The sequence below is a fragment of the Aptenodytes forsteri genome, unplaced genomic scaffold (assembly GCF_000699145.1).
Source record: "Aptenodytes forsteri isolate BGI_AS27 unplaced genomic scaffold, ASM69914v1 Scaffold83, whole genome shotgun sequence".
In the NCBI taxonomy this organism is placed as follows: Eukaryota; Metazoa; Chordata; class Aves; order Sphenisciformes; family Spheniscidae; genus Aptenodytes; species Aptenodytes forsteri.
In genome coordinates this window covers 1,711,775-1,726,452 of record NW_008795371.1, presented here as the reverse complement: position 1 = coordinate 1,726,452, position 14,678 = coordinate 1,711,775, and the positions used below count along the sequence as shown (strand labels likewise).

Genomic DNA, 14,678 nt, shown 5'->3' with positions numbered 1-14,678 from the left:
CCGCCCCGCTGCACAAGCCGCACCGGCTCCTCAGCCGCTGCAATTCGCAGGTTGCCTAAACTTTGCTGAAGTATCTGATCGAGGGGAGGAGGGCCGCATGAGTAACAATCCCCGATGTCACCAAATAACTATTCATGACAGCCTTTCTAACCCTGCAACGACCGTTACTGCTTAGCCCGAGATTGCTCTTATTTAACCCTGTTTTCACGACCGTGGCCCGCGTATGTCCTAGAGAAGGATGAACTGTAGCTGCAGTCTAACAACTTCAGTGGTTTTTTTTTTTATCCTTTTCATTCATTCAAAAATTTTACCTCAATGTGCCTTTATTTAAGGTTCTTAGGTAATGAACTCTGATCTACAAACACCATTTTTTACTGCCTGAACAGTCCAGTAAAAAAAGCTCTTTAAAAATACAGTTTTAATAACAGTGTATCAGCTCTCATACACAAATGACAATGAATTTTTAAAAATATTATTTTAGAAAAAGCAAAACTATCCTTCCCAAATATGTAAAGAAACTGAAACCATCTCAATAAATGGATTATGTTTTGTTGGCTTAGAAACTTAATTAAAAAATAAAAACATCTATGCCCCAACATGCCCATTTCATTAACTTAATAATACACTACCTATGGAGATACCCTTACTTGCCTATCACCCAAACCTTTTTTTTCATATGCTTAGCACATATTCATAAGACCTCTGAATACAAACCAACTTAATTCCAATGTGATGCACTAACACACTCCAGCAATAATAAGGAATATTTTGTTCTATACATGAAACTATTATTTTCTTCTCAATAAATTATTGAGCAACTACAGCCTTGTTGGGTGTATTTGTCCTCATCTCATCAATTGCTAATGGATTGTAAGAATACAACGGGTTGGGCACATTATAGAAATTGGCATGGAACTTGTTTTATTACTGTTGGTTTTAACCAAGAATATCAAACTAGATGTTTTCATGCCAACAGCTTCATCTAGTTGAATAAAAGTAGGTAGCAATTCCACAAAAAATGAAAGATTGATTTATAAAATAGGCACATTAGCTAAATCATCCCCCTGAATTCAAAATAATTTTGAGAAACTACAGTTGAGTCTCTTTTGGTTTCTTTTTTTTTTTTTCCTTTTAGGTATAAATACAGCCATTTTCTGAACTTATTTACAAACCAGAGGGAATATAAACTTTCTTTTTTTTAAGTGGAGATCATCATGTAGTCACATGCCTGTGGCAGTTCAGGCTAAAGAAAAACACTCTTTATTGTAATAGGCATGATAAAACAGCAAAACTGCAACACAGCAGATAACTGTGGCCAAGAGTAGTTTTTCAACAGTATGTACCAAAAAGCACCTTTGTGCTGACACCACAAAACTTTTAGTGTAATGCACTGCTCAGAGTTATAACACTTAACTGCTCAGATGCCAAAAATAAGACATGCAGTCAACTGCTTGTTTCTTAACTTGGGCACTGGAATGGTCATTAGTTTCAAATTAACCTATTTTTGAGATATTGGCTTTGATCTTCCCAACTGTTATAACTGGGACCCGCCCTCCTGTATGCATAGTGTTGTGTCAATTGGGATGAGCAGGGCAGTACAAGATAATCACTGCTGTGTTGTACCAGGGTGGTGCCCCGTGATAAAGACTTCATTTGCTGAAGTCCTGCTTGCAGAATTTCAAGGTATACTGTTAGGTTTATCTAGGATTTTCTCAGTTGGGTGGCTTCAAGAATACCTATTTTCATTTTGGATTAGAGTTGCATAATGTGTCATTGGACTGTGTTCAGATGTAGAGCTCGGGTGACTTGACTTCTATACAGGTCACTGTATTGGGAGGACTGCCTGAACAACGAGGGCCCTAGGAGCTGGAGTCCTGCAGCGCTGGACAGCTGTGGCATTGGGAGGTGGGATATGCAGCAATGAGCTGAAAAGCTTTTATTGCTCACTCAGGGAGAAGCAGGACACCAACATCCCCATTTCACATATGAGCTGTCAACTCCTCTCGCTGGTGACAGTGGCTGGAGGAGCTTGTGTGGGGGGTCACAGGAGGAGCTCCACAGCGGGGGAGGTTCTAATGTAAAAATTGCTTTCTGTGTTTATTTTAATTTCACAGAGTGCTGAGCAAACAGAGTAAAAGCTCCAGGACTACAGCAGCTTCCTGCTTACCCTGGCAGTACTGACTCAGAGCAATAGGGGAAAGGCTCAGGGAGTGGCGTTCACTCACCTACAGTGGAGCTGACACCTGGGTGGTAAGATGCATGTGGCTCAACCCACAAATTCCTTTTTATTAGCTTTCGTGTTTTGCTATTCATGCAAGAAATCAGATTTGACTTCAGACACTGTGGTAGATAGACTATTTGATACTTTGATTAAACCTTTAATTTAACTCTTTAAAAGAATCCAACCTTAATATTTATTTCAGTGCATACAGATGCAAATGCTTCCTTATTTAATTATTACATAAATACAAACAAGAATTCCTTTGAGCATTCCACCTCAGGAATTAGTTACACATCATTCCAACGGACCAGATCTGCAAGTTCACATCAACTCCCAGAAAGTTGCTATCAATCAAAAAGCAACAGGAAGTAAAATCTTGGGAAAAGCAGTATACATCAGACCCAACAAATCTCATGCACTGTGTAGGAGACTCAAACAGATACTACTTCACTTTCTCAGCTGTACATTCATCTCTGGCCTGATCTGCAAAGTGCTTACTATCTGCTTCTAGCATAAGGGTTGAGGATGGCTACACAACTACACTGTAGCTCACGAGCACATGCTTTCTGAAGCTCACAGGAGTCCCATCAGAAAGCACATTCGCTGCCAGTCTGACAGTCCAATTCCTTCCCTCATCCTACAGCAAGGATGTTAAGACCCAATACACAAAACTTTCCAGACCACTCCAGGTTTTCAGCTATGCATGTAAGGACCAAACCTAAACATCCAGAGGCAAAGAGCTCTTTCTTCTGCAAAGTACATGGTGACAGCAGGAAAAGTCTAAGCTACTCAAAGTAAAGATACAGAAGTGGGAACTTAGTGAATGGATAATGAAAGCGCTTAACAATCAGGGGACAATTTAATGCACAGGTTCATTGATCCTTTTGTCAGGGTTTGATTTTTACTTTAACCAATAATTACACTATGCCAGAGCAAGCAGGTCCCATTGAGAGTCCATAACAGAGAGATATTCTCATAACCAGATTATCCTCCACATGCACATTATGAATAAAGTTAGTATTTGCCATTGCACTAATTTTCTAAAACAGTTTTGATTATTCAGTCCAGGACAGCTTTGAGAAGTAACGACATTAAAAATACAGCATGTAATACTTTGATTGTACAGAATAACGGGCTTATTTTCATTTAATGAATGTTAGTTTTACTTCACTTTCTTTTATTACAGTATCTTCCTAGTCAACATGATGAGAATGATATTCTTTGAACATTTATCTGAATAACCCAGCCTGCTTAAGATTTCATAAGGCTGTCATATCTTCTTCCTGTCAGATCTCATACTTCAAATTATTTACTCTAATTTGTATTAAGCTTGTATCCTGGCTCTGTAGACTTTCATATTTCCATAATAATTCATAAGACACCCAACAAAATAAAACTAAAAATTAATATACATGATCTCCACTGGCTAAGTGGCTCACCGCATTCTGCCAATGAAGCTGATGCCCCAAAAAAGTAGAAGCATAGAAATGCGTTGGGAATATGAAGAGTTCATTCTACTCTAGGGGAACACCATGGTTATTAGTTGAATTATGCAAGGGAAGTGTCTGGCCCAACCTTTTTTTAATATAAACTTCAACAGCTAGGAGACTAGGTCTTTATGGTTATTATGTAGGCTGCACCAATGCCTGTGTATGATCCCTGCATCTGCAGTATCTTTATTTTATTAACTATGGGCAGAAGTTCACTTAGTAGGTAAAGTGATAGTTCTTATTAGTCTACAAAAGACAGAATGCAAGGGAAGTGTCTGGCCCAACCTTTTTTTAATATAAACTTCAACAGCTAGGAGACTAGGTCTTTATGGTTATTATGTAGGCTGCACCAATGCCTGTGTATGATCCCTGCATCTGCAGTATCTTTATTTTATTAACTATGGGCAGAAGTTCACTTAGTAGGTAAAGTGATAGTTCCTATTAGTCTACAAAAGACAGGTTTTAGCACAGAAACAGCTATTTCCCCCCATTTTTTTAATATGTTAGAATGTTTAATGTTAATATCTAGCATTCAAATTATCACTGGAGCAAGAAAGCTAACTAAAAACTAATTTAGACATCTAGCTAACTTCATAACTATAGGTTTTTACGAGATGTGTGAACAAGCGAGTTCATCTGCTAACATTCTTCATACATTTGCTATAAGAAACTGATACTATCAGGATACGTATTAGATTCAGTCTCACAGATGTTGTATTGGCGTAATTATGCTTTGAGCAGAGATGCCAGCCAAAGCAGCTCTGAATGCACTCCAGTAGGCTCAAATTGCTACTGTTTCACAAAACCTGTAACTTTATCACTGATTTTGCAGAATTATGCAAAAGACCAAATTTAAATGTCTGTTACACCTTATAATTCAGTATCAGCATCATAAATATATATAGGTTTCAAACTATTTCTGTTAAAGGGAAACCAAGTGAAAAGCTAAGTATCAGCTTTGAAGAAAAACTGCTGCATACCACTGCAGATAAGTTACCCTAATTTTATTTAAAAGAATCTGTGTAGCGGTACAGTGTGATGCTGCATTTTCTTTCCCCTTTAATTTTCCATTTCTATGTCTGACCCTGGCTTCCTGTCAGAAAATTATTAACATTTTCTCTGTTGAAGACACCTCATTTAACTAAAGGTCTTTTTCATTTGAACACTCAAGTATAGTGAAAAGATGCAAAGCATCCAAAAATTGAAGCCCAATCCAAGTAAGTTTCTCTCCTCCCCAAATTATATTAATGCAAATCTGTATTCAGCATAATTTTACAGTCTACATTAGGTTCCCTTCATCTCCATCATCTGTATCCCTGTCAACTTGTAGATCTCATTTAAGTCTCCAGAGAACTACTCTGTTAGATAACTTTGAACATGATTAATCCAGCTACTTGTTTATATTCCTTAACAGTAAAAGTTTAGCATCTTACCTTCAAAACAGAAGGCTAGCTAGCTTTTATCATCTTAAGCAAAATGCTAAACTTCATAATGAAAACTCAGAACAGGTGAAATTCAAGCTAAATCACAAGGTTTCAAAACTGGGGTGGGGGTGGGGTGTGTCGAGATAAAAAGTCTCAGATATTAAACTGTGGCTGAAGCCTTTGGCTTGCAGGGCCTCAACACAAAACCACATAAACTTAAATGCTTGTGATGTACCTTGCTTTCAACTTCTGGGCTCATTCAAACTCTGAGCTCCAAGTCAAACCCACATAAACTAAAAAAATAATTTTAAATGTAAACTAAAACCAGCTGAATGACTTTTCATCTAAGCATAGCATTCTGATTCAGATAAGACAACTGTTAGGTGAGTACTGTTTCTTTCTCTCCCTGAACAACCTGGACACAAACCAGATGCTCAGATTATCAATATCCTGTAACTTTTTAGCTGCTACAACTCATTACACTGTTGAAGCCCTTAGAGGCAGCTTTACCTTTTTCTACACTCCGTATTAAAGCCAAGATTTGTGGTCCTTTAAAAATAAAGTTCTGGCTCAAAAACTAGCTTGCACTCGAGTAGCTTTCCTCTAAACTTACATGTCAGCTTGCTAAGCAACGTATTCCTTATGACCCCATCATGACCACAGAAGTGGCTCAAGGTCTTTCAACCATGCTATAAATGCTGCCTTTAACTCTACCTTGCTGAAAACAAATACAATTTAAAGTGTCATGCTAAAAATGTGACCCAAATGCAATACCAGTAGCTATACCTTTAGCCTGTACCAGGTCAGTAAGAGTGTATTGTGCCACACACCCCTCAGCTGTGCACCATCATCATGAGTGAGGCATGCAGATGGACAGAGATACTCGGTGAATAAGTACCCATTAGAGTTCAACTTAGCATTATTTCCAATTACTCCGCACAGGGCTGTCATGAACTTTGACAAACCCTTCCAATGTATTTCTCCTTCCACACTAGTTTCTTTGCCTTCCTCACACCTGACCTAGAAACAGAGACACCTGTAAGTTAGGCTGAGAACCAGAAGGGAAAAAAAAATAAAGTGTTGGGAGCATTCCAGGAGCAATACCAAAAATCAACTTCTTAAGAAACATTGACACTTTCTACAGACTTTCCTGGTGCCGACTAAGGGTTCAACATGCTGTATGGACAATCCTAAACCCACAGGTCCATTTTTCAGGGCTTTCACTGCAATTGCTGGAAGGGACAAAGAGCTTTATTCCATTTTCATACTGTCCGAGATCAATCTCTAATTCTGCTACTACACAGTTGCCTGGTTTTGTCCCTTTTTCCCTGTGAGCAATACTCATTCCTGTCTCAGCTGACCTTTGGTTTCTGAAGCAGACGTCCATAGCTCATCTGGTTCTTGAGAATTGTTCAGAACAGGCAGCTCCAAGTCCTGTCTAAGAAGCAGGCCAGACTTTCAACCTTCTGCTACTCCAGAAATATAGATATGTGCAGCAATAAAGACACTGCTATTGTCTGCAGACCACAACTACTGCCCTTTCTTTACTACTGCATATTTGGTGTTTTCCCTAAATTTCGTGACAACATGATTACGTGAGATTCTTAGACGACCAAGAATTTAAATCAATGCCATAAACTTTTGGAGCATTGACCTATGATGTTTGAATACACATGAAAAGATGCCAAGGCACTGATGCAGTACTTGTTTCTACATTTGTGAGACTATTTTCATAAAAATCTATTTTATTCCTTTGAAAAAAGATTTAGATATGAACTTACAGACAAGTTCTTCCAAATTATTTCAGGTGAGATTTTTTTCTCTATGTAATCCCAGACAATTCCTTGTGACCAGTGTCAGTTACCAGATTCGATAATTATTTACAGAAAACTAAGCTATTCCTTGATACTACCACAAACCATCACTCTAGCACAGTCTGAAGAAGTCAGTGCTCAGAAAGTTTAAGGACAAACATCACTTTAACCTCTATGAATATATCTAATAAAACACTCGAGCACAGCTCATTTTGTAGTCAAGCTGCTTGTGCTTGGCCATAGCATCCGCACAAACCTGACAATAAAGAAAAAGCCAAACTGTAAAAAAAAAAAAGTGTGTTGGAACATTTTTCCATGGAATTAAAATAATAATCCAGGAATAGGAAAGATTTGGGCAGCCCTCATAACGCAATGCTGAGGCTCAGCATAGTACCAGTCTTTACATAAACATAGCTAAGATTTTGCCAAGATAGTTGCATCTAAATGTTGTTATTAACCAGAGGATAATTGTGAATAAAGGAATGTGGTAAGTCTTTTTTTAATCAGTTGCTTGAGGTTCTTTGGTGCCATAAACAATGTGTAAACAAAGTTTAGCATGAATTATTCAACACGTAAAATACTGAAACTCATTGAGGCTTTCAAAACAAAATTCTTCTAATTATGAACACATAATTAAAGAAGAATAAAGAACCATGAAATATCCAGGTATTTGTAATAACTGGCCAACCTATTCTGCCAGTTTTATTTATGCCTAGTTAGATTTTGTTGAAAAGAAAACCATTCTCCCCTTGCTTCTGCAAAAAGTATCTAGGCCAATTATGAATGTTTGTCCCTGCAGGACTGTAAGGAAAGACAATTCTGAGGTAGCCTATCCATTTTTTTTTTTTTATAGATAGCATCCTTTTTTTAAATTAAAAAAAAGGACATAATCCACACATCTTAAGTTTTCCTTGTTGTCTGCACATTTCAGATTTCGGAAGACTAGCTGAAACCTTGTTACAAATTCCATCTAATCTGCCACACTGAAATGAATGACATTTGTTTCATAGCTTATGGAATTGGAGCTTCAAATGTCCTCCAAGGTAACCTTTCACAAACACACACAAAAGAATATCACCAAAACTAAGTCCAGTAAGACCAAATCCAACAAGACCAGAGTAACTCATTACAAAAAACAGATTTTTATTTCTTTTTAACAAACAAGGTATAAAGGCTGCCAGCAACTGAACAAATCTGCAAGTCTTTGCTATTTTGCTATTGATAATACAATTTTTAGTATTTCAGACTTGCTCCATTGTTAATACATCCAGTTAACAAAAGCTCTTAGAATCACCTATGTTAATTAAGGAAAGCCTCAGGGTTTTTTCTTTAGGTTTTTCAAAATAAAAAAAGAACACACTAGTAGAAACTGTTCTTTAGTAAAATTTGTAAATCGTTTATAATATAAGCAATACAAAATGCCTCTTCCTGTAGGTTGTATTGCACTTAAATGCAGAAACATGCATCTAAAAGCCTGCGCACACTAGAATGCCTCATCTAGTTAAGTTTTTAAATATGTAGATGAATAACCCACTTTATAGTCTCCTATTAAATCTTTTAAGTTTTATATGCAGTATCATAAAATTTCATTCTATCATTTCAGCTGTCTATTGATTTCACTTTAATTTAGTGAAAAACTGCTAGGTTTTAACATGTAATATTTCCTCACATTACTGTAGCATTTAGAAGTAGCTGTAGACCAGAAGTGAAGTTAGGCCAGAGTACACAGTTCACAGCCCTGTCATCTCCTACTACATCTAATGCTACTGGGTATAGTACTGGTGTTCATAAGGGGTGGGCCATTCAGCCCCATCAAGATCACTTGAGGCAGTATGCTATCCTGTTATATGACTTAAAGCATATGATGGAAAAGGGCATAAAGGCACAAGGCATGGAATCCTTCAATCATTTCAGCAAACGAGGTGGGATTTGAAGCTATAAGATTGGTCATTTAGTGATGTAGGTTTGGGATTCACACTCCCACTCTCAAAACCCCTGCTGATGCCATTACATGCTTTGGTTTATTTGAAGCATAGTAACTGAGAAAAAGCTTGTTTTCTACAAGGTTCTTTTAACATGCACAGTTCTATGTATCATCTAGTGAAGCAATAGTGGAAAAATACATCACACATCAGGCATGTGATCTTTAACCATCCCAGCCCTCTGCCTGTGCCTTTTTCTTTCCTCTACAAAACGTTAATCTGAACAACCATATGAAATACTAGGTTGTGCAGCTAAGCACACCTCATCCAGTTAGTGAAAGCACCTCTTCACATCTGTAGATTAAAGAATTAGACCATTAGATATGCAGATGTGCCTCTGTATACTCCTTGTGCAACATCTGACTGTCAGAATCATTTTGTTTCCACTGAAACACAGTAACAAAAGAACAGGAGGCAGCCTGCAGCTATCTTGCTTTGAGTTTATTCCTGTCAAATCTCAATGTTTAGTAAGGGTTGATTTACATAGTGTTTGCATGGGAGAGCATCAGGTAAAGCCCAAGTTTCTAAAGAGAGCAAGACTAGTAATTTAGTCATTGATGAGTCACTAATTGCCCATTGGTTCAGCAGAATAGCTATCAAAAGGGACAAAACCTTTCAAATAAAGTGTCAAAGAGGTTTCGGTTATTTGTAGTGAGTAAAAGGTGCCATGGACCATTTTGCAAGAATAGGATTTTTTTTTTTTACTCTTTGGGGTGTCAGAGGTTTCGGTTATTTGTAGTGAGTAAAAGGTGCCATGGACCATTTTGCAAGAATAGATTTTTTTTTTTTTTTAACTCTTAGGTAGTATTGACAGCAGCTTCAAACAAATACTCTGCATTTTAAATTGTACAGTAATAGCTAGCATGACAAAAGGGCTTTCCTGTATCTTTTAACACACACTTGTGGTCTGTGATATACAGGCAATATCTAACACCAACTATTCCATAGATTCCTATTAAGGGATTTATCCTCAGTGGTGTTTTGCCAATTTAGTGCTAATGCACAAATTGAGTAGTGTATATATTCTATTGCACTCTTAAAAATTCTCCAACACCCCGTAGCAGTAACTGTAAGGAGTACTACGAAGATAAAAACTAGTTTTTCATCTACTGTTAAAGTCATATGTTTCATATACAGGCATTTAAGTAATAACATGACTTACTCATAGAACCGAGTTCATGAATGGAGATAACGTTTGTACATCCATTTTCATCTCCATCACCTTATTGCAAAGTACAAAATAAACTTCTTTGCCTTTATACAGTGTGTTTCACTGCAAGTTTTCCATTAGTATGCACTACCATAGAAATCTGCGCTTTAAATGGGACCAGAAAAATGTTCCAATGTTTACATACACCATTTTAGAACTGTCGTCTGGGCAAGGTTAAACCTGTTTAGAACTACTAGTAAAGGCATAGCTTATACATCACATTACATACTATTACAGAAAACATTTAAGGGACAAACCCCAAAATCACCCTGGAAGTCTGTAACAAAATGGAGCATGCCCTTTGGGATTTGCAGCTGAAGACAGAAGACCTCTGTAAAGGCTTGCTGAAAGTTAAAGACGTAGAAGTGAAAGCTTGTGGAAGACAACTGCAGAAGCCAAGAGGTAAGACCAGAGTCAGGCCAAGTATTTCAGTCACGTGGCTGATCAATGGGAATGAGGATAAGCACAGGTTTCCTATAAAAGTTTAGAATCAGAGAAGATGTTAGACTGAACCAGTTTCATCAGCAATATTGAATGCTTATAAACAGATAGAAAAAGTATTAAGGTAGAACTGAAGGAGCAGAACTTCACATCAAAACTGGAAGCAGATGGCTGGATGTGACTAGGCTCCCACCATCTCACCAACCCAGACCATTCCACCATTCCCTCTTAGATTTATTCCCCTTATTCTCTTTCCTATTTGAGAAAGTAGGATCTGTCATACAGCCTATTACAGACCAAGTCATACTGCCATCACAGAGGGCATAATGTAGTTTGAATACTTTGCCTGTCAAAACCAGCAGAGGATTCCAGCCCTCTCACACACTATAGATTATTTAGGCTCCTAGGAGAGCTCCACAACACAGAGACCATGGCAGCTGTTAGGAATATGCCCCTTAGATATATTCCCCAGTACTTCCTTATTAAAATAGCACCAGAACAAAACAACATCCACAGAGAGAGTGATCACGGAGGCTCTGCACAGCTCTGGTACTTCAGTGAGGTTCTCGCACACTGTCACACTAGAGACTGGAAGACAGGAAGAAGAATAAAGGGGAAAATAATATGTTTTATTACAGCTACAGTAGCAAATGGATAGAACAACAGAAAGTACTCCCCCACCTGCCAGTTCTAATACTTACATGCACTGACTTGCTCCGACTTAAAAAAAATGAGTAGTTTTAGTCATTGAGTGTATTCCCAAGTCTTCAAAAATATCAAGGATGAAAAATAAGTGACTAGGCATCTCATTGAGATACCATGCCAAAAAAAGTAAGTGGGTTCATTTAAATGAGGTAAACTTCTACCCACCTCAAGAGTTTCAATTGGTCAAGAATAATTGCAAAACAAGCCCTAAAAGGACACATTTAGCTATAGAACGTAAAAAACATTCTTCATTGTTCACTGTATCCTGTTACCAGCTTTGAACATAATTTTAGCTACTGAATTGGTGCTTTTTTGTTTTGGCAATCAGATGATATTAACTTCCCCTTTGTTTTTTCTTTTCCTGTTTGTACACCTGCAATCTCAACGAGCAAACAGCAACAGGATTAGTATTTTATAGATAGCCTACTACTCTACATCTGTAAAGAGCAGAATGACAAAATACTTTCAAAGCCCTAGGAAAAAAAAACACCAATAATCTTTACTTCTAACTTCAAGATCTAATTGTAGTCCCCAGATAAAATTATTTTGAAATAAAAGTAGATATTCTTCCAAAATACTGTCTGCTTCAGATGTAAAATTCACAACCGTAGTAGCTACGTCACAACAGGTAGTTAACATCCCAATTACTGACTCTCCAGCTACATATTTTGAAGTGCAGACTAGGAAGAACTCCCCAAAGTCTTAAGTGCATTCTAGAACAGTAGAAAGTTACCACTGGTATTTTTGATTGAAGTCTCTTTTCCCCCACACTAAGTTATGAGCTATTTAACTATTCTTGAGTATCAGAGATCCAGTACTAACCACAATAGGAAAGTTACAATCAAACTGATGGGAGCAGTTCAGCTTGCTTTGTCCCTTGCAGTCCCAGGCTGGACTCCAGCCACACTCAGCACAAAGAAAAATCCTTCCATATAGTAGCAGGATAAGCCTGCTAACTGCTTGTTCAATTTTAAACATATTCTGGTCTGAGAACAAACCCATGTACTGGACAAGTCAAGTGAAAAAGTTACTTAATGGCCTCAGGTGCAAAAATGCCTCAGTCTGTATCATTAAGAAATTATCTGAACAAAAGAAAAACTGATTTCATTAGGTGAACACTCTCAAGGTGTGTCAGACTAAATAGCTATTCATGACTAATTCATTAATTGCAGTAACAACATGCTTCTCTATTACATTCAAACTACTACCTTCAGAACAGATTCATCAAAACATCCTTAATGACGGCAAAAGGTTTATGAAGCATCTGCCTATACACTAAGGGTACAGGCTGTACCGTCAATATAGCCCAAATGTACTTGCTTCAGCACTTGTCATCTTTCACACAGTTAAGACTGTTTTCAGAATAAACAGCTCTTAAATTCCTTTCCACAAAAGAAACTTTCAGGACTGCAAAAAAGTTGTTTAAGTCTATAAACTTATCCCACGTCATTGAAACAGGGATTTAGAATTGTGTTGTGTTCTGCTCTTCTGGGTGGGTTTCAGACATTCCTTTCTTATCCAGAATTGGAAGTTTTTAGTGCTGTCAAGACTGTATCCATAATGGCTTAATTTCAGGCAGTCTGACACATGCAGCTGAACTTTATTTAGTCTGAGTTTAAGTACAGATTGCAATACTTAAGAACAAGAAGAGGTCAAGCTCAGGACTCCTAAACTAAAGATCAAAATCTGCTATCAGCGAATTAATTTGTATTTTTACTGGTGAATTGCATGGGAGCAGGTAAGGCAGCTAGCTATTTCAGCAGGAAGTAGGGAGTACATTTCTAGTGATTACAATGCTTTTCTGAAGTACATTGTATTTGCTTCTTCCTCAGTATGGCTTTATTAGTGACTGTTTAAGAAACCAGGTGTAGGGCTTGGGGTTCCCCCCCACCAGTCTGTACTGGGAATACAGAATACAACATGAGCCTACCCAAGTACAGGTATCAAGGAAAAAAAAAAAAACAAGGAGCAAATTAGGAGGTGCAACTGACATTGATGTTTTAATTATTCTTTCCTCTTCCACTATCAGCAATTAAAGGCTGAGTGTTCATTTCACTAGAAGTACTTTGTAACCTCCACTAATTCCAATTCTTCATAATTTAAAATACACCACTACTAATGTATAGACTAATGGAAGCTCTGCTGTAGAACAAGGACTTGTAAAGACAAGCTTTTAGTATAAGCCTACTTATCTTAATCCATCCCATTAGTACCACCTAACGGCTTAACATCACTGTAACTCCATGTAGAAAACTGCACTGTACACAGCTACAAAGAAAATAGACCCGACATGACTCTGCCAAGATTAACCCATGGTTTGAGGAAGATTAGATTGTCCAGAAACACTGTATCACCCCTCTCTTTTAGTGAAGGATGTTCATTTTGTCTAGAACAATACCAAATATGGGAATAAGTAGCCACTGTTCTTCTGTTTCCTCTCAAGTGTTCCTAGAATGAACCAAGAATAAATACACAAAGTAAACGACAGGAAGAAACCACTGCTGGTCATGAACTTATTCTGCATATTGAGATCAGGTCTCTGTGGACTGGGTGTGCTGGTATTTCAGGCATTAAGAGCCCTGGAACCAGAATTCCTATTTACCACTACAAAAGCTTTAAAAAGTAGTACTCATGGGAACAGCTTTGAGACTTCTGGAGAAGTCAGCTGGGTAACTGACACTAGGAATTGGTAAACCAAGTATTCCTTTCAATGTTAAAGCTGTCAGTTAACAATAGTACTATCTACATGAAATAATTAATCCATTCTCTACTGTGTGCTACTTAAGTTTAACCACTTTGTAGCCTCACAAGAGGCTCACGCACTTTGTTAAACATATTCCTGAGATTGACGCCAAGGTCAGTGGAGACTACAGTAAATTCTGTAGAGAATACATATTCTGTGTGTTTGAAGGCAGCTTTAAGCTAGAACAGATTAACTAACCTCCATTATTGTATGTACTTTTTTAAACCACAACAGAAACCATTTCAGTTGTATCAAATGTAAGTTTTGTTAGCCACATAGCATCATATATGCCAATTTAATTGTTATTTAAAGCAAGCATCAAACTGAGCCAATTCTTTTCTCTAGTATATTGGACCTAGTTCTTTATTGCCATGCAGATATACATTATTACATAGTGCTCTAAGACAAGAGTGACAGTTATAGACTAATATCTAAGCTGCTTAAGAAACCAGACTTAGTTGCTAGAAACATACTCAACATATCTTGAGTTCCACATATTGGATACTCAGGCACTGTTGAGTCCTCTTTCACTTGGTTAGGTGCACTTCTAATCTGACTTGCTCTGCTAAAGGCCTATCCCTAGCCTCTCATCTGAAAATGATCATGCCTTGAACTCTTTGTCTCAGCATTGGGTTGCAACCACAAAAA

At 37.6% G+C, this 14,678-nt stretch overlaps 1 protein-coding gene across 1 annotated transcript in view; it reads right to left on the bottom strand.

Moving 5' to 3' along the window:
• Nucleotides 1-6,522, bottom strand: part of MYO1E (myosin IE) — an 80,547-nt gene extending 74,025 nt beyond the window's left edge. Inside the window, 1 exon segment of the mRNA XM_009280442.2 lies at nt 6,336-6,522. Coding sequence (XP_009278717.1) covers nt 6,336-6,522 — 187 coding nt within the window.
• Between the last annotated feature and the right edge of the window lie 8,156 nt (nt 6,523-14,678).